The sequence below is a fragment of the Pteropus vampyrus genome, unplaced genomic scaffold (genome assembly GCF_000151845.1).
Source record: "Pteropus vampyrus isolate Shadow unplaced genomic scaffold, Pvam_2.0 Scaffold177, whole genome shotgun sequence".
In the NCBI taxonomy this organism is placed as follows: domain Eukaryota; kingdom Metazoa; phylum Chordata; class Mammalia; order Chiroptera; family Pteropodidae; genus Pteropus; species Pteropus vampyrus.
In genome coordinates this window covers 2,335,693-2,355,284 of record NW_011888958.1, presented here as the reverse complement: position 1 = coordinate 2,355,284, position 19,592 = coordinate 2,335,693, and the positions used below count along the sequence as shown (strand labels likewise).

Sequence of the window (19,592 nt, the reverse complement as noted above, 5' to 3'; positions counted from 1 at the left end):
TAACAGTGAGGTCAAGTCTAACACCTGTCCAGCTCCTTAGGACTCATCAGTGTCTCACTTAGTTCCCCCACTGAGGTGGGTGGGAGCAAAGGCCGAGGTGGGAAGCTGACCTACTGTTGTGTCCACTTGTTCCTATGTGGCTCCCTCTCTGCCTCGCCTTTTTTTTTTTTTTTTAATCTATGCACTGGGGTAATAACACCCACCCACAGTTTGCCGTGCAGATGAAATAGTCAAAGTTCTCAAAGTGCCCTGGGTCCTATTAGGTGCTTTCTAAACACCTGTGTAGCCTTCTCCCCGCTCCTCTTTCGTGTGTGCACTCAGATGTCAGGTTGCTCTGAGGAGTAAATGAGAGAATGTGTGTAGCATGTGGACTTCTGATGTCAGCTGCAGGGTGTCAGATCTTTCCGGTGGGAAACTGTATCCATTAGAATTCTGCTATGGAGTCCTAAATAACAGTTCTTCAACAAGAGAGATTTGGTCCTTTTCTCACTTAAACACCCAGAGGTCAGAAGTCCAAGTATGTTCAGTCTCACAAAGTCCTCTAGGTCTAGAATCCTTCTATCTTTGCTTCACCATTTGAAGCCTCTTCCTAAATTACCTTATAGTCTATAAGGCTGCTCCAACTCCAGCCATCACATCTGCTTTTTAACCAACAGGGCCAAGTACAGGAAGAAGAAAAAGGACAAATGCACATGCAAACTATGTCTTAAGGAGATTCCTGGAGGCTGGCAGGAAGAAATCATAACCTTCTCTCACCCCTCTGCATCCCCTCCATCCCCCCCATCACAAACACATAGGATTAGATTAACTTCTTATTTTAATAGGCCAGAGCCACAGAAACTTCTAGAAGCGAGGTCACCACATGAGGAAGAAGTGGGTGCAATAAGGGTTGGTGTGGCTTTTTCACTCTAGACCCTGGCTAAGCATGGCACTGCCTGGGGGAGACATTCCCTGCACGGGTGGAGCCCTGCCTACCTGGCAACCCACCCTGTCCTCAGTGGCCTTTTATATCTCCCTCCTGGAAGGGCCTGCTCTGGTGACCCAGGGGCTCCCATGCAGGGGGATGTTTGCAGACCAGACTCTGTATAGGCCAGGGGATATCATCGTCATGGGGGCGATTTCCCCACTGTGCCTGGCAAAGAGCTGGAGTTGCTGGTGGTGGCTACTTTGACAGAGGCAAAGGCCTGACTTCAGCTCCTTAGATGAAAGCTGGCTGATTCTGTAAATGTACATGTTCAGGGTGCCTGGTGGTGCTGCCGACTCCTAAGGGGCTGACTCTAGGAGAGACTGCCTCAGACTCCCAGATGGGCGGGGAGTGTTGTTTGTAGGCAGGAGCCTTGGGTCAGACTCTGAGTGGGGGCTCCGAGTCCTGACTCAGGTTTCTGAGTGTGTCTTCTCCTCCAGGCTCCCAAGATGAAGCGGCAGAGTGACACATGGGGCTCCTGGGGTGATTGGAGCCCCTGCAGCCGGACCTGCGGAGTGGGTGTCAGCTTCCGGGAGCGCCCCTGCTACTCGCAGAGGTAGGGGAGGCTAGAATGGGTCAGCTTGTTAAAAGAGCAGGCTCGAGGGCATTGTCTGGGTTCTGGGCTGGATGTTCTAGGCCAGCGCTGGGTCACACAGGCAGAACCTACCACCCAATAGATTTGTTCTGGAAGCAGCACGGAGTATTTGAAATCGAGTCATTTCCCATGTATTTTACACTCTGATTCCAACAATCAGACTTATTTTGAAGGAGCTGGAGCCATGCCTGCTCCACCTACCCCTGAGTCTCTAACTCTTAACACAGTGCGGGCATATGGCAGGTGCAATAAATTCTTGTTGAATTAATAATCTTCAGCAATGCTAACCTGTGCAGTTTCTCTACCTTCAGCCCCTTTCTCAAGTATAGATATTTCCCGCTTCAAGTGACTTAAGACCCACTCTGTACACCACACTCTGATAGGTGCTGTAGAGGGGTGGGCACAAAAGAAGGGGTGATGACACCTTACCTGTCAGTGGGTTTAAATCACTGTTCCTGAGAACCTCGTGACGAGAAAGAGGTGAGATATTATTCTAAGTGCCTTGTAGTCATTTTCTCCTTAAATGGCAGAATAATCTTACCGTGTATATATTACACCTTATTTTATTTCCATGGGCAGAATTTGGGGCTTCTCTGGAAATTTGCCTTCAGAGGCAGAGTGGCCCTAATTTAGACAAACTCCAGGATAGTTAGGCATCTGAGTCTCCTTCTCCTAAGTACAAACATGGGGCTCACTGCACCTACCTAAGGGGACTCATGTGTGGGCACCCCCCACATTGCCTTCCCACCTCTCTACCCCACTGGGGAGTTCCACAGAGGCTGGGGGGCCTTTGGGAGAGCCCCAGGAGGGGGTGGGGGTATTGGGTTGCAGGGATTGGGGCTTTCTGGTCCTCTTGTCCCACAGGAGAGATGGGGGCTCCAGCTGCGTGGGCCCTACCCGAAGCCACCGGTCTTGTCACACGGAGGTAAAGCCCATGTGGGGAGGGGAGACCAACTTCCCAGACTCCCCTACTCAGCTGACATCTGGGCCCCAGAGAATGGGGAACCCCTTCCTCAGCCCTCAGAAAATCACAGAAATAACAGCTCTGACACCTTCCCCTCCAGCATCCCAAAGGCTGAAAGTGGCCCTGAGGGCCAGTTCGCCCCCCTGAAGCTGCAGCAGGGGTCAAGTACAGAACCTGACCTCCCCGGGACCAGTGGGGTGGGCAGACCCCGGGGGTGACCCTACCTCCCCCTCCCTTGCCCCTTCTGCCCCTGCAGAGCTGCCCCGACGGTGCCCGAGACTTCCGGGCGGAGCAGTGCTCGGAGTTCGATGACCATGAGTTCCAGGGCCGGCGGTACAAGTGGCTGCCCTACTACGGGGGTAAGGGCAGGTGGCCTCCTACCTGGGCGCCCCTGCTGCCCCCGCCCCCGCATTTTATCGTACTGGTCTTTTGAGGATCTTTTGAGAGATTTTATCGTACTGGTCTTTTGAGGATCTTTTGAGAGATCTTTTGGGGATCTCTTTTATACATTGACTTTTCATTTCACAATTCTTATTACCGTATTATAGACGCTTTGTCAATTACATCTATTTAAAAAAGTTACCGGTACGCCCGGCGCATGCGCATTGCAACGCAGCAGTGGCGGGCATCTCCAGGTCTCCGTCCTCTTTCCCTCCGTACATTTTCAAAGCCATGGCTGTGGCTGTTGCCATTGTGAGCCCGGTTTTGGGCCCGCTTCGCAAAGCTCTCCTCGTGCTGCACAGAGGCTGGGTGAGGACGGGGTGCTGTGTTTGGGTGGCAAGGGGTTCATATACTCAGGATCTCGGGGGCCAGAGAGCGGGCTCTGGGTAACTTTGAGGAGGGTGTAGGTTGTTAATTTTTAGAGCAGCACAGTTCAAGAAAGAAAATGCTGTATGTAATTAAAACATTTAAAATGAGTCAAGATATCTTAGGATCATTCTTTTGAGTATTGGTTTTCACTGCTCACTACAAATGACTCCTGGAAACTGGCAGTCTGGGTTCTAAGTCACTGAACAGTTATATTCTGTGTGCGCTGTGTGGGGAGGGGGTCTTGGCTCAAGGGGGTGGCCCCAATGGGGGCCATTGGCATTCATTGCTCCTCCTGGGTCCTGAGGTGAGCATATGTTGAAAATAGTTTAAATATATTCATATTGTAGAAAAATTGAAACACAGAAGAAAGGTTAAAAGGTCATAGAGAGATGCCTTCTTTGTTGAGGGGGTGATTACAATCCCCTTATCACTTTTGGGCTGATTAAACAATGAGTATGTAATAGTAGATAAATATGAAAATTAAAACAATATAAAAAATTTTAAAGGGGATCACTGCTAGCTTTTCATTCTATCCTTTTTCACATTGTTTTCTCTGTATGTGTTTACATATTTGTAATTGTGACACAGTACCATTTGCATTCTGTGTTATAAGTATCTTCCCACGTTACTGTATAGTGTTCATAATTAACATCATTGTTGACATGCTAACATTCTATTGATAGGTAATAATTAGAGTTGCTGATGTCAACACTTGGGCTATTGTAAATAACGCTGAGACAGTGTCTGGCTTTTTCATTATTCTGTGATTTTTCTTTGACTCGATCCCCAGAGATGCAGTAGTTTTGTGGAGCTGGTCTCCTCGCCCTGGGATGGGGGTGGAACTCTGAGCCACTTGGGGCAGGCTGCTGCAAGGGCTTTTTCTCCCCCTACTTGGTGCTTCTGGCCCTGCCCACACTCCACTGTGGCAAGGGAAGGCCTTGAACCTCGCTGGAATCTCAACTTTCCCCTCTTGTCTGCCCCAGCCCCAAACAAGTGTGAGCTGACCTGCATCCCCAAGGGGGAGAGCTTCTACTACAAGCACAGGGAGGCCGTGGTAGACGGGACGCCCTGCGAGCCTGGCAAACGAGATATCTGTGTAGATGGCAGCTGCCGGGTGAGTTGTGCCTTCCCCACCCCCACCCCGGTGCTGACATGGTGCTTATTGCAGGATGTCTCCCTGCCCTGCACCAGCAGGGCCAGTGGCCCTCATGAACTTGATGTCTTCTCAAGACTAACTTTTAAGGTGCCTTGAATCACAGATGCCCTGTGACCCTCCTACATTTGCCCTTTGAAAACTAGCCCCATCATAAGAGCAATTCTTTGGGTGGCAAGTTACAGAAACCTGACTAAAAGTGACTTAAGGGAAAAAAGCCATCGAGGGACGGGCCGGCTGGTTGTAGTTGTCTGGATGATGCTGCTGGAAATCTCCTTGCCTTTTGGCTTTCCTCTGGTGGCTCAGCATTAGGGTCAGGCAGGTTCTTCCTGTGAGGGGTGAAGATGCCACCAGCAGAGCTCCAGGCTTCTGCTCTCCCAGCCTGCTGACTCCCCAGGAAAGGGCATCCCATTCCCAGGAGTTTCTGCGACCTGGTCGCCTCCGATTTGTCTTGGCTTGGGGCTCCGTCAACCACTGTCTTTGAGCAAGGTGTGCAGCCCACTGATTTGTGCAAACCCATTGTTGGGGAGCTTTATCCAAAATCTTCAGGATAGGAGGAGAGGTACCCCCACAGGAAGCGGAGGTGGTGTTACTAGAGAAGGGGGCGGGGATGCGTGCTGAGTGGGTGAAAGAGGTGGATGTCATCCAAGGGCCAGATCCAAGGTTTACTGAACTCTCGTTATTTCTAGGCTGTGTAGTTCATCGGACAGTTTTTTCAAATTGTTGCAAGTCTCCAAAACATTTTCCAATATATTTATTGAAAAACATCTACGTGTAAGTGGATCTGTGAAGTTCAAACCTGTGCTGTTCAAGAGTCAGCCGTGGTTCCTGCTCCTCCTCGACCTGGTCAGGCAACCAGGGTTTGAATCCTGGGTGTCCGTGACTCCCTCTGATGTCTCCCATCTCTCCCTCTTCTCTGCCTGGCAGCTTGTCGGCTGCGACCACAACCTAGATTCGTCAAAGCAGGAAGACAAGTGTCTGCAGTGTGGGGGTGACGGCACGACCTGCTATCCTGTCACAGGCACCTTTGATGCCAATGACCTCAGCAGAGGTGGGCGTCTACAGACAGTTGAGACAAGGGTCTGTTGCCTGTCTCTTCCTTGCCTGTCTCTTGCTCTGGCTGAGTCACCCTCATGGCACTGAGAGGTTCTGATCTGGCCGTGCCTAAAAGGCTTGAGATCACGGCTCAGGGTGAAGGCCGAACCCTCTCACAGGAGCCCATGGGCCCACACTAGGACCTCTGCCTCTCATCCAGGGCAGTCTCATACTGCTGTCACCGAGATGCCCTTCCTCATCCCTTTCCCCAGTGTCCTCATTTCTCCCCTTCCCTCTCCAGTCAGCTTGGGTGCCCAAGCCTGCCTGCCTTCCAGGCCTTTGCAAAGCCGTTTCCCCCTGCAGGGACGCTCTTTCCGAAGCCACCCAGCCCTGCTGCCTCCTACTTGCCCTTCTCCATCCCCATCTGTTCTGCCATTTAGCGCCCGAAGGGACGACTCTTCTCTGTGACCTGGGTGGTCCCATGGTTTCCCTGTTTCCTCAGGCTACAATCAGATCCTCGTAGTTCCCATGGGGGCCACCAGCATTCATATCAAGGAGGTGGCTGCCAGCAGGAACTTCCTGGGTGAGGACAATTTGGGTCTGGGAGAGTTGGGGGCTGTGGCAGGGAAGTGGGTGGCCCTGGCAGCTGACGGGGGACTCACCCTGCACAGCGGTGAAGAGCATCCGTGGTGAGTACTACCTCAATGGGCACTGGACCATCGAGGCCGCCCGAGCCCTGCCTGTGGCCAGTACCATCCTGCACTACGAGCGAGGCACTGAGGGGGACCTGGCACCCGAGCTTCTCCATGCCCGCGGCCCCACCTCAGAGCCCCTGGTCATCGAGGTGAGCTGGGCTGGCAGGAGAGGTCTCGGGTAAAGGGGGTACCTGGTCCCCAGGAAGTTGTAGTGGGTGCCCCAGGCCTGAAGCCCACAGGAGGGCTGTGGGCCTCAATGAGGACCCCCCTGTGCAGCTCATCAGCCAGGAGCCCAACCCCGGCGTGCGCTACGAGTACCACCTGCCGCTGAATGCCCCTCGGCCTGGCTTCAGCTGGAGCCATGGCTCCTGGAGTGAATGCAGTGCTGAGTGTGGCGGAGGTGAGGGCTTGGCCCAGGGGAAGTGCTCCAGCCCTACGGGAAGTGGACAAGTAGATGAGACATCTGCGTGTCATGAGGGTCACCCTGGGGAAACCCAGGGGTTGGGGGACTCCGTGAAGGGCCCCACCTAAGCTAAGAGAACCCGGGAGAACTCCCAGAGCTGTGGCAGCTCGTAGGAGATGGTACGCCACTGACAGAGTCAGGGCCTGGAGCCAACGACCAGCTGTCAAGATGGGGCTCGGTCACTCACAGAAAAACTCTCTGAGCCTGTTTCATTATCTGTAAATTGGGGATGATCATGGCACCTGCCCCAGGGGGTCATTTTAGGCTTAATCAAGATGGCATTTGGGCTATGTCCAGAATGGTGCCTGGCCCAGAGAATACATTTGGTGAACATTGACCAGCTGCCCACTATGGCCGCCGGGCCTCTGCAGGTCACCAGTCCCGCCCCGTGTTCTGCACCACCGACAATGAGGTCTACCCTGACCCCATGTGCCAGCACCAGCCACGGCCGCCCAGTCACCGCCTCTGCAGCTCTCACCCCTGCCCACAGACCAAGCGGTGAGGCCCTTGCCAGCCCCCTCCTGTCCTCGCCCATGGAAGGGCCCAAGCCCTTGGGTGGGAGGGAGTGGGGTTCCCAGGCTGCTTTATGTGTTGAGCAAAGAGGTTGGGTGGCTCAGGGCTTCCCACTGCTGTGACTGGAGTAGGGGGAGGCAGCTGTCACCGTTCTGTCTACCCTGTGTGCATGCACAGTGCCCAGAATGTCCAGGCTGGTGGCAGGGGGGTTGGGAAGGTACTGGAGGCCCCATCTGTCTGAGTCGTCAGGGCACTTGGCTCGGCAGATGCCCAGGAGTGGGCCAGGGATTGGGGGCGTCTGCAATGCCTTTGTTCCTGCACAAAGGACCTCTTACCTGCACCAGCCCAGAGCGTGGCGCCCTGCTGGGGCCCAGCCTGCATGTAGGAACAGGTAATCTGCAGTCCAAGGCTCCCTGCAGGGCTGGTGCAGTCCTTCAACCATCACAGGCTTGGCGCCACCTGGCCTCGCGGGATGGTGGTGGGCTTGGCTTTGCATGTGCTGTGGGCACTGCCCAGAGGTCCTGGTGCCCCAGGGCCAGGCAGAGCCACTCCAGGCCACTCCACACATGGGCGAGCATGGCCCTTCTGGGAGATACCCACAACTAAGGTCAAACCCTGGGGGAATAGAGTCTGGCTGGGAGTGACAGGGGACCTGGTGAGAAGGAGAAAGGGAGATGCAGATGAGGGCAGGAATGCTGAGAGGGAGGCAGCCAGCTTCGTGTTGTAGGCCCCCGTGTGCGGTGCTGGGCAATGGTGAGCAGGGCCCGGGGCCTGGCCTTTGTGCAGAGCTCTTTGTCCCCCGGCCGCACAGGCCCAGATGTTCAGAAGACAGGGCAGGTTGGGGAAGGGGTCCCCAGTTCACTCCTGTGTGAGAGAGCTGGCACCCCGTCAGGCCTGGGCTTTGGCCCCCTGCTATCTGGGCCCGCCTTACAGATTCCCAATTCCTGCTTCCTGCCAGCTGGAAGACTGGGCCCTGGGCACCCTGCTCAGCCTCCTGTGGAGGTGGCTCCCAGTCCCGCTCCGTCTACTGTGTCTGGTCTGATGGGGCTAGCGTCCAGGAGGCCGTCAAGGAGGCTGAATGTGCAGGTCTGCCTGGGAAGCCCCCAACCACACAGGCTTGCAACCTGCACCGCTGCGCAGCTTGGAGCACGGAGCCCTGGGGAGAGGTGATGCCCCTGCCAGGGCCTGGGGCGGGGGTGGGGGAATCAGGAGCCGGGTTGTGGGCCTGGGGCAGCAGCAGGACAGGGTTGGAGGGCTTGTTCTCCGCCATAGTAACAGATCCCGGTAAAGTGACCTGACGGTTAGTTGTGGAAGCTGTGGCCAAGGCTGGGACAAGGAGCAGGTGCTTGGACTCCTACTCCAGTGCTCTTCGTCCTTCTCTAGGATCCCGGGACACATTGTTTGGGGACAAGGGAAGGGCTGGCATTGTCTGGGGCTACTGGTCACTGCTTCCAGCACCTAGAGATGTCTAAGTTGCTAACGAGGGAATATGGAAAACACACCTCAGCCTGGTGTTAACAGCCATGGTTCAGGCTGTGTGACCTCAGGGGAGTGACTCAGGCTTTCTGGGCGGGGGAGCTGGACAAAGGCCGTAGGGTGCCGTCTGCCCTCCATGCCAGGCCAGTAGGCCTCCAGCTGCCCAGACCAGCGTGGCTCCTCTGGGCGAGGACAAGCTCTCGCTGATGGCCTGGTCCTTACAGTGCTCTGTCAGCTGTGGTGCCGGGGTCCGGAGAAGGAGCATCACTTGCCAGAGTGCTGAGGGGTCGCTGCTCCCTGCCACAGCATGCCACTTGCAGGACCAGCCGCCTCTCACTGAGCCCTGTGTGCATGACGACTGTTCCCCCCTCAATGACCAAGCCTGGCACATAGGCACCTGGGGTCTAGTGAGTGCTTGCCTCCCCCCATACCTGCTGCCCAGTGCTGGTCCCCTGGGTCTCTGGCGGGCTGCACACGTGCCTATCCTTGGATCCGACATGGGTTACCAGGCACCTTCCTCCCACTTACCTTCCTCTCTTCCTCCCACCTCCCTCCCACGCTCCCTTTAGTACCGCTTCCCCACCCCACCCCCACCTTTAGGGTCTCACCCTATGCATGTGTGTTTTCTCTTCCCACTCGCACTCATGGGCCCCAGTGCTCCAAGAGCTGCAGCTCGGGCACTCGGAGGCGCCAGGTCATCTGTGCCATTGGGCCACCCAGCCGGTGTGGGAGCCTGAAGCTGTGGAAGCCTGCAGACGTGGAGCCCTGTAACACGCAGCCTTGTCATCTTCCTCCCGGTAAGGACAGGGAGGGTAGAGCCTGGCCCAACCTCTTTCCCTGTTAGAACCTGGCCAGCACTTCCTGCCACTGGGCCTTTGTGCTGTGTCAGCCACCTGGACGGCTCTCCTCCCACATCTTCCTCTGCTGAAGCCGTCAAACCCAGCTCTGTGCAATCTCACGAGCCACCCCTGTTCTTCTCCCACAGAGGGAGCATCCCGTACCCTACCCCCATAGCTTACTGTCACTCTTAGGTTAGTGTCCTTGTGCTACTGCGTTGTATATGGCTTGTTAGGCTTACTAGCTATAAGCTTCTCGAGGGCCAGGTACCTGATTTCCTTATTCCTGTTCATACCACTCACAGAACTTAACTAGCATGTGCGAGGTACTCAGTGTTTGTTGAATGACTAAATGGCTGAATACAGAGCAAGGGGGTGGTCCAGGAAAGATTGTCTTTATATACTGTTTCTGCCTCTGTCTTCCCCTTTCCCCTCCCTCGCATCCCCACTGAGAAATAAGGTGTCTCAGGCATGAGGAGTCACCAGAGGAAGGGATGGAGAAGCCAGCACTTGTTTGGTGTGAGGATTTGACATTGAGGAAGGATGTGGGTTGGGCTGAGCTGGACAGGGTGGGTGGTGGCCTTCTGACACTACAGAGGAGTGTTTGGCCCTGACGTATTAGTGATGAGGGCGGTAGGATTCCGCTGGAGGCACATGGCAGTGTGGCTGAGAACCAGTGGCTTGGGGTCAACAGCTAACCTAGATCCTCTCTGGCTCTCAGTCTGCCCATCTGTACAGCGAGGTTACTAAGTGACTCTCCAGGCTTGTGGTGAGTCCCTGGCAGTGCCTGAACACACAGCACTTGAGAAGCAAGGTGTCAGCTGTGATGGTGGGGAGGCTGTGTGGAGGCCCTGGGGCCAGGCTCCTGGGTTCCTCAGCCTGGGTTTCATGGGGCAGGAGGATCCTCGGGCTCCTATGAGTGCAGCTCCCTAGAGCCACTCAGTGTCCAAGGCCCCAGGACGCCTTCCTGGAGGAGGTGTCCATGATTCATGTAAGTAGGAAGGAAGGAATTGGAGACAGAATTCCAGGCCAGGCCAAGTTGTTAAAGAAATAACCTTCATTGCTATTTTTATAATTATAAAAATAATGTATGTTCATTGTGGAAATTTTGGAGAAATCAGAATAGTATGTAGAAACGTCAGTTCCCCTTGACCCTATCCATTAGTGGGATAAATCTCTAGTGTAATATGTGTGTGGCTCTGTATCTGCTTTTTCTCTTTAATGCCATTTGGCATGTGAACATTTTCCAGTGTCACGATTTCTCAGGGTTTCGCAGAAGTCCATGACGGGTGAGAATTGAGGTGATTTCTGGTGGTCTGGGGACCGTAACTAATGTCGATGTGCATTCTGGCGCATGCTCTGCAGGGGAGGGGCTGGGGTTCTTGCACCCTGCCTGCAGCTGCAGCCTCTGCTTCCTCCTCTTTCTGGAGCAGCGCTCCATCAGTAGAAATAGAGTGCCAGCCACAGGTGTCATTTAAAAATTTTCTGAGAGCTGCATTAAAAAAGTAAAAAAAAAAAAAAAAAACACAGTTAGTTAATAATATATTTTATTTAACCCAGTAAAATATTTTTAATGTGTGATCAATAGAAAAATAATGGGATATTTTACATTCTTTTTTTCACAAGATTTAAAAATAATTAAATCTTGGAAATTCAATGTATAGTTTACACTTCAGCACATCTGCATTCAGATGCTAATCCTTCACTGGTATACTGGATCTAGATTTAGATTTCATAAATGTGCAGTTGACAGAGTAGATACTACCCACGTTGTTTCAAACATACTGGGGTGGTTTCCTATACGTGAATCAAGTCTCAGTATTTAAATTTAAAATAAAATTAATCTTAAAGAATGTAACTCTGGCCACATTTCAAGTACTGAACAACTCTGAGACCAGTAGGGGCCCCAGAACCAGCCCTCAACCCCAGCAGTGTGTGTGGGGGCGGGCAGGAGGTCTGTCTAGGGGGTGGTTGGTGTGCTGAGAGCTGGAACAATGCTGAGGGCTGCAGGTTGAATTTGTCTAATACAACCCAGGGGAGCCATTCAAACTGGGTACCTGCCTGAGGGTCAGACTGAAGTGGAGACAGTGGGGAAGCAAGAGTCTGGTGGGAAGCAGGCGGCAGAAATTCAAACGCTAGGAAGAGCAAGAAGGACTTGGCACTGGCCCTGCAGAGCCTGATGCCCCGAGGGTGTGCGGGCGAGAGATGCTGGACTTTAAGCCTGAAAAGATAGAAGGGTCACAGGATGGGGAAGCCAGAGGCAGGATGGGTTTGGCAGGAAGGCGCCTCTCACCTTGAATTTAAAAGGAGAGAAGGCAGAGATTCCCAGGCTGGCGGGGGCTGAATGCAGGGCCAGAGAGAATGTGGGTAGGAGATGATAGAACTGGGAAGAGAATCTGAATCGGCCTCTGTGGAGGTTTTGGCCTGGGTGGAGTAAGCAATCAAATGAAAACAAGGATTTGACCACATGTCTGCTGGAGTCTTCCAGCCCTAAATTATTATTTTTTAAATATTCCCTGGAGACTGGCTAGATGCAGTCCATATGGGAATGGAATTTTCACTTTTTAAAATAACTTTATTCCATTATGTAGTAATATGCTTAAACAGAAGGAAGGGACCCCACCCACCCCCACCCCACACACACATGTGAAGCACTCCGAAACTTTCACTGTGAATGTTTAGGGTATATTCTGCGAGTCTTCTTTTATGTACCATTAAATTCCTTTTGTCTTAATTTTCTTAGCCATTTGCATTTTTTCTCCATTTTATGATTTAAAAAATCTTTTAAATAACTTTATTATGGTGGTTAAATATATCATGTACCATAAAATTCACCCATTCTCATGATTTTTAGTAAATTTACCTCGTTGGACAATAAGGTGATGAAAAATTTTAAACATACAGAAAAGATGAACTATATAGTGAGCAGCCATGTTCCCACCTTCTAAAGTCTACAGTTAACCTTTTGTTACATCTGCTTTTTCATTTTCTATTCTCTCTTTATTCTTTCATCTACAATCCAATTACATTTAATATGAAATCTTTTTATTGAGGTAAAATTCACATAACATACGGTTAACCATTTTTAAGTGTAAAATCTGGTGTTATTTGGTGTATTCGCAACATTGTGCAACCACCAGCTGCCCTCTATTTTCAAAAATTTTCATCATGCCATACAAGCACCTGTACTGATTACATAATCACTTCTCGTTAACCGTAAGCTCCTTCCTTGGGAACTTGATTTCCTTTCTGTCTTTATGGATTAGCCTATTCTGGATTTCATCACAGAAAAGGATCAGTAGACTTTTTGTGCCTGGCTTCTTTCACTTAGCAGAATGTTTCTGAGGTTCATCCAAGTTGTAGCATGCATCAGCACTTCATTCAATTTTATGGCTGAATAACATTCAATTTTATGGATACCCTACAGTTTGTTTATCCATTCATGTGCTGATATTTAGGTTATTTTTGCTTTTTGCCTATAATGAATAAAGCTGCTGTAAACATTTCTGTGTAAACATAGGTTTTCATTTCTCTCGGGTTTGTACCTAGGAGTGGAACTGCTGGGCCAAATGGTGATTCCATATTTAACTCTTTGAGCTGCCAAACTGTTTGCACAGTCTCTGCATCACTTCACGCCCACCGGCAATGAGTGACAGTTCCAGTTTGACTATATCCTCACCAACGCTTGTTTCTGACGTTTGATTAGGGCCTTCCTAGGGGGTACAAAGTAGTGTCTCATGACTTTGATAGCATTTCCTTAATGACTAATGATGTCGAACATCTTTTCATGTACTTGTTGGCCGTTGGTATATCTTCTTTGGAGAAAAGTCTGTTCAAGTTCTTTGCCCATATTTTAGTTGGATTGCTTTTGCATCTAATTAAAAAAAAATGTATTACTGTTTTTTGTTGTTGGGATCAAACATAGATGCTATTTTTATATCTGCCTTTTCTTTTTGCTGTACATGTAATATAAGCATTTTTCTGTGTGATTAAGGACTTTCGAAGTGTGGGAAGGGTATTTTATGAAACCACAGGTACCGCTCACGTCACCTCTGTCCTGGGCTCCCCTGGCCCTGCCTGAGTGGCAGGGCGGGCACTAACATTGGTCAGGCCTGACCATGGCTCGGGCCCACTCTTCTCTGTTTCCCTGTACCCCACCTGGACTGCCCTGGCCCCCTGCAGAAGTCCCCAGCGTGCAGGATGTACACGCTGGCCCCAGGGTTCCCTGGATGTCTTTGGGTCGGGAGGCCCCCGCCTCAGGTGAGAAGCTTGGTGGAAGCCCCCAACCCAGTGTCCTGAAGATGGAGGTTGAGGGTGGGGGTGAGTGGCTTAGGGAGGATGGAGAGAGGTGGGTCTGATGCGGACACATGGAGGTGAGGAGCCAGGTAGACATATAATGTGATTTTGCTTCTTCCTCTTTCTAGATTCCAGAGACCAGTGGTGGGCTCCCCGGGAGCAGCCCTCAGCCCGGGGTAACCCCAGAGGAGACCTGAGCCCCCATCTGCCAGCCCCAGGTCCAGCGCCTTCTCTGCAGCAGATGCCACAGCAGCAGCCCCTGCGGTCTGGCTCCTGGCCCCATGACTGCAGACACAGCACCCATGGGTGCTGCCCTGATGGCCACACCGCATCTCTTGGGCCACAGTGGCAAGGCTGCCCTGGAACCTCTTGTCAGCAGAGCAAGTAGGTGCCTCTTCCTCCTCGGACCAGGGGAAAGAGGGGAGGTGTGTGAGCGAAGGTGTGTCCGATGGGCAGAACAGTGTCTCTGCTCCGACGGGGTGGGGTGGGCTTGCCCGGCTCAGGAATGGGACCACGGAGGTGTCGTCTCTGAGCTGCCCTGAGTGTGATTAAAGACTTTTGAAATGTGGGAAGGGTGTTTTATGAGATCATAGATACTGTTTGTGTCACTTCCGCTGTCCTGGGTTCCCCCGGCCCTGCCTGAGTGGTGGGGTGGGAGCGAATGCTGGCCGCGGCTCAGGCCCTCTCCTCTCCTCTCCATCCTCAGGACGTGCCTTCCCCTTGCCGAGCTTTCTCCTATGCTGAGACGGGTGAAAAGCCTGTTTTCTCTGCAAAGTCAGCCTGTGGAGGTGTAGCCTGAGGCCCAGGAAGGCACACGGGGTAGAATTCTAGCTCACCATCCAAACCAGGCTCCTGGGAGCTCCCTCAGGGGCTGGGGTGCTAAGGGCCCAGACTTTGGGGCCAGTGGCCTGGGGGTGATTTTCAGCTCAGTCACTTACTGGCTGTGACTGGGTGACTTGGGGCAAGTTACTTAACCTCTCTGATCTTGGCTTCCTCTGCTGGAAATGATGACAGCCACTGGCTGGGGTGACTGAGGATGAAATGAGTCATACAGTGCTTGGTACATGGAGGGGCTTAGATCCGTTCCTCCGTTCACCTTCAAGTCCTGGTTGTGGAGGTGGAGTAAGTGTGAGATCCTCTGACACGCCTTCTGGCCCCATCTCCTGGGACTTTGTAAAAACTCCCCGGGAACCAGATATTCAGGCAGGCTCGGGTTCATTTCTTCTTCCTCCTTTTTGTGGCAGGATGTGTGAGTTGAGGATTTGCCAATTATTAGGGCTACGACTCTGCTTATTGTGTTACCATGGCCCTCCCCGGCGGCCGCCGCGTGGTTGGTAGACGTGGTGAGACTGCGGTACGCAGGATGCTGTGCCCTGCACGCGGGGACGTGCCGTCTCCCACGCAAATCCTCACCTGGTCAGCCCCCTGTGCAGTGAGCCTCGGAAGCTCAGGGTCCCTGAAAGGGAGGGGATCAGAGCTGGGTGGTGAGGGGAGGGCTGTGTGATGTCTGTCTAGGTATGGGTGCTGCCCTGACGGGGTGTCTGCGGCTGAGGGGCCCCATGAAGCCGGCTGTGCAAGGTCTTATGGTGGCAACAGCGCCAGGAGCAGGCTGGGGTCGAGAGCAGTGGCCTCCACAGTAAGTGTCTCGTTCACGTGGGGGGCAGGAGTCCAGCTCCGATCCTGCTCAGTGCCACTGGGCAGCTTTGGTCTTTGAGGAAGGAGGTCCCTGAAGCCTGTCGGCCTGGGCCGTCCTCTCGAGGGCAGTTTCAGAGATGGTCTGGGATGGGGGTTTCATCCGACATGCTCCTGGCTTTTGATCTCCCCTCCCAGGGCTGGGGTCATGCGCTGTGGGCTCACAATTCTGTCTGTCCCTCTTCCTACCATCCTCCCCCAGGCAACCTAGAGTCCCCAAGAACTAGACCTATCCCCAACTTCCTCCATAGGCCCCCCAGGCGCACCAGCCCCAGGCCCAGGAGAACGAGCCCAGTGAGTGCCGGGGCTCCCAGTTTGGCTGTTGCTATGACAGTGTGGCTTTTGCAGCAGGCCCTTTAGGAGAAGGCTGTGTGGGCCAGCCCAGCTACGGTGAGTGGATGCCCTTTCTCGTCCTTCCTGGGGGATGGGCTCTGATCCCACTGTGTCCCCCACCCCCATCCAGAGCCAAAGCTCTTCCTACTGGCTCAGTTGTTCATTCATTTCTTCCATGAATATTTATTAATCGCCTATTAGGTGCCAGGCCAGAGAACATGGCTAGATTGTTCTCATTTCCAGCAGTTTGCACTGAGGCCATCTGGCTGCTGTGGGAGTTGGGGAGAGTTGTAGGTGCAGTTCCCATGGAGAAGAAAGACTTGTTCTTCCCCCTGAGGCTCAGCCCCCTCCAGAGGCAGAGATGGTATAGGGTGGCAGTGCCAGGACTGATGGGGCGTCCCATGGCCTGGGATGAGTCCTAGAGGGAAGTTATTGAGGCTGGAGCATGGGATGCATCGGTGGAGCTGCTGGGGACTAACATGCGGACATCAAAAGCCAGACAGGCTGGTGCTCAGGGTCTGCAGGGGCCTTCAAGCAGGGGCCAGCCATGGCCACATCCAAACATGGAGAGGTGGAGCAGGCTGTGCTGGGGTGGAGGGCTGCTAGCATGGGCAGGTGGGGGCTGGAGTTGCATTCAGAGGCTGGCAAAGGGCCCTGGGAGCAGAGCAGGGCCTTTCCTGGGCATCTTCACAGGCCCCTGGTTGCTCAGGGCTGGGTCTGTATCCTGAGCTAAGGGTGTCAAGGTCAGGCCCTGGTGTGTACTCCAGGAGTCTGGTAATTAATGGGGAAAGGCTTGAGGGAGCCCGTCCAGGGAGCTCACAGCCCTGACCTGGAGAGCTCTGTGGGTGGAATGGACAGTTTGACTCCAGAAGCTGCTGTGGTCACAGCCCAGGGCAGGTCTGGGTAGTAAATAAGATGCTGCCCCCAGGGTCAGGTCAGGGGCCCGAGCAGAGGTGTAGGCATGCTCCATAAACTGGGAAGGGCCTTGCTGCTGTCTCAGAGGGGATGGTGGCTGCTTCTCGGCAGGGCTTTGCTGGGCAGTGTTATTACTGGCCACCCGGGTGACACGCATCCTCCCTGTCCTCAGCATACCCAGTGCGGTGCCTGCTGCCCAGCGCCCACGGCTCCTGCACAGACTGGGCCGCTCGCTGGTACTTCATTGCCTCCGTGGGCCAGTGTAACCGCTTCTGGTATGGTGGCTGCCACGGCAACGCCAATAACTTTCCCTCGGAAGAGGAGTGCATGAGCAGCTGCGGGGGGTCGCGACATGGGCCCCACCAACAGGCCTCCGGCCATAACACCCACAGAGATGGTGGCAGCGGCAGTCCTGGAGGCCAGCGGGAGGCCAGCCAGCACAGTACCATGGCCACAGGCCAGAGAAAACTCTTGCCTTCTGGTGGCCTCTGGTGGAGAGACTCAGAGCCTGGGCCAGGAGACTCGTACCACACCCAAGCCTTAGGAGAACAGCCTGGGGGCCAGGAGCTGGGGCCCAGCGCCCCTGGACTGGGCAGAGATGCCGGGCGGCCAGTGCCACCCTCCCACAGCTCCTCCTACAGGTGAGGCCCACCTTTCCCAGGTGGGGGCGGGGGGGGGGAAGGACATGGGCCAGGGGCTAAGCCTGTTGAAGCTAAAACTCTGGGGTAATAGGGAAGCCAGCCCGCCCTCCCTATCCCTAACCTCAAATCCTCTGAGGTAGCCTCGTTACCTTCATTCTACACCTAGGCAAGCTCAGGCTTTGGAAGTTGAGCAGTCAGTACATGGTGGTGCCTGGACTCTACAGCATGTCTTGCCAGTGTACCCAAGAGTCTGTCTAATTGAAAAAGCTTATGGTTCTCATGACCTTTGGCAAGTCATCTGACTTCTCCAAGCCTCGGTTTCTTGACTCGTAAAATCGTGCTATCTCATAGGTTTAGCGTGAGTTCCATTTATTAATTACTCTTGGGACTGTGTCACGTTGAGAGATTTGCGAAGATTGAAAACTAAATGAACAGGTGTGTGGTTTAGTCCCCCGCACAAATCCGGTGTGGTGTGTGCTGTCTCCCAGCCTCTCCATCCCTGGACTTTGTGCCACCCCTGCTGCTGCTGCGGGCACAGGTTGAAGTGGCAGTGCTTCGGGCATGGCGGGGAGGTTGGGAGGGCAGATTCCTGAGTCCACAGGCTTCTGGAGCTTGGCCTCATGTGACGCCCTCTGTCACAATTGCCTATGACAGGATGGGCACCAAGCTGTCCGTGGTGGGACTCGCTGATGAAGGTGGTCCCTGGTCCTGGCACTCATGCCAGCAGGTCAGGTCCTCGCCTCCCACCTTTCCAGGATTAGCTTGGCAGGCTCGGAGCCCTCTCTGGTGCAGGCGGCCCTGGGACATGTGGTGCGGCTCTTCTGTCCGGATGACACCTCCCCGGACCCCCATACCAGGTGGCAGAAAGACGGGCAGCCCATCTCCTCTGACAGGTGTGTGCAGGCATCCTCCCCCAGTGGCAGCCCCTGGGGTGGGAGGGTGTGCGGCTACGGTCCCCTCTGCTAGGAGCACTGGGGCCTGAGGGGGGTCGGGCTCATTATTGTTCTCAGGAGTCCCTTCCATTCAGGCACCGGCTGCAACCTGATGGCTCCCTGGTCATCAGCCCCCTGTGGGCAGAGGATGCTGGCACTTACAGCTGTGGCAGCATCGGGCCAGGCCGCGACTCTCAGAAGATCCACCTTCGCATCACAGGTCCCTGTTCCCCACCTCCAGTGGGTTCTCATCTCCACACTGGAGGGGCTAGGGTGCCTCCTTGAGCCAAGGCATCCTGGTAGCAGGGACTATATGCTCCAGCTGGGCTAGGGTGGACGTATTGCCCCTTGTGGCCCTCATTTTGCCATGTCCCCCACTGGCCTCATGGCCCACCCTTCCTTCCAACTCCCTTCTCCCCACAGCTCACCCCTTGCTTCTCCTGGCCTTATGACAGGGAGTGACATGTCCGAGGCTGAGCCAAGGCTCTTCCCTCAGACCAGAAACCCAACCCAGGGCTTCAGTCCTCAGGACTCCAGCCTAGGGGGCGATGCTGGGGGCTTGGGGACCATCTCCTCACATCCGCGGCCCACAACCAGGTAATGGGAGCAATGCTATGCTGCTTTCAGCCTCCCCAACCTGAGGGCCAGGGTCCATGGAGGTCTCAATGGGTGACAGAAGGGGAAGGCGAATGGCTCCCCAGGCCGACGTGTGCTATGACCAGCTTGCTGGCCCCTGCTTAGGGCTTTGTGAGGTGAGGACTAGAAAAACATGGCTTCCTGAGCTCAGCCTATTGAGGAAGAAGGGGAGCCTTCCCTCCAACCTCAGCCAGTTGGGAACACTGCAGGCTATGGCCCAGGACTTGGGAGACAGGGGAAGGGAAGAGTGTCTGGAGTAAAGAGCCTGAGCTGGAAGAAGTCACAGTCTACAGAAGGGGTGCAGAGGGCCGGAGGGTGTCCAGGTCAAGGGCAGAGGCAGACGTGCAGGGTGGGGAGAAGGCAGTCTGAGATCACGCGTGAGGGTTGTGAGATAGCAGAGGTGGCTGTTAGCCTTTGCCCCACGTAGGTACTGATGGGTCCTCACCAGAACAGAGGGGCGATCTGGCTGGAGGGCGAGGAGGGACGGTGAGGCTCGCACAGAGGTCTCGGCCCCAGGCATGGATAGGGGTGGGGGCGGCAGTGGCAAGGACCCCCTCAGGGCTGTGGGGGTGCTTGTTCTGCAGGCTCCGCCTGGACCGGAACCAGCCTGGGGTGGTAGAAGCCCACCCAGGCCAGCGGATCC

The 19,592-nt window shown here is 54.2% G+C and overlaps 1 protein-coding gene across 1 annotated transcript in view; it reads left to right on the top strand.

Annotated features, from left to right (window-relative positions):
• PAPLN (papilin, proteoglycan like sulfated glycoprotein) overlaps positions 1–19,592 on the top strand; it is a 40,088-nt gene that overhangs the window by 6,237 nt on the left and 14,259 nt on the right. The window contains exons 3-23 of the mRNA XM_023537049.1: positions 1,405–1,520; positions 2,424–2,484; positions 2,780–2,882; positions 4,317–4,447; positions 5,414–5,537; positions 6,024–6,104; positions 6,193–6,365; positions 6,493–6,616; positions 7,051–7,177; positions 8,151–8,358; positions 8,893–9,075; positions 9,324–9,465; positions 13,687–13,764; positions 13,929–14,184; positions 15,316–15,436; positions 15,744–15,882; positions 16,913–17,381; positions 18,137–18,274; positions 18,409–18,533; positions 18,769–18,910; positions 19,534–19,564. Coding sequence (XP_023392817.1) covers positions 1,405–1,520; positions 2,424–2,484; positions 2,780–2,882; positions 4,317–4,447; positions 5,414–5,537; positions 6,024–6,104; positions 6,193–6,365; positions 6,493–6,616; positions 7,051–7,177; positions 8,151–8,358; positions 8,893–9,075; positions 9,324–9,465; positions 13,687–13,764; positions 13,929–14,184; positions 15,316–15,436; positions 15,744–15,882; positions 16,913–17,381; positions 18,137–18,274; positions 18,409–18,533; positions 18,769–18,910; positions 19,534–19,564 — 3,072 coding nt within the window. The remainder of the gene's footprint in view (positions 1–1,404; positions 1,521–2,423; positions 2,485–2,779; positions 2,883–4,316; positions 4,448–5,413; positions 5,538–6,023; positions 6,105–6,192; positions 6,366–6,492; positions 6,617–7,050; positions 7,178–8,150; positions 8,359–8,892; positions 9,076–9,323; positions 9,466–13,686; positions 13,765–13,928; positions 14,185–15,315; positions 15,437–15,743; positions 15,883–16,912; positions 17,382–18,136; positions 18,275–18,408; positions 18,534–18,768; positions 18,911–19,533; positions 19,565–19,592) is intronic.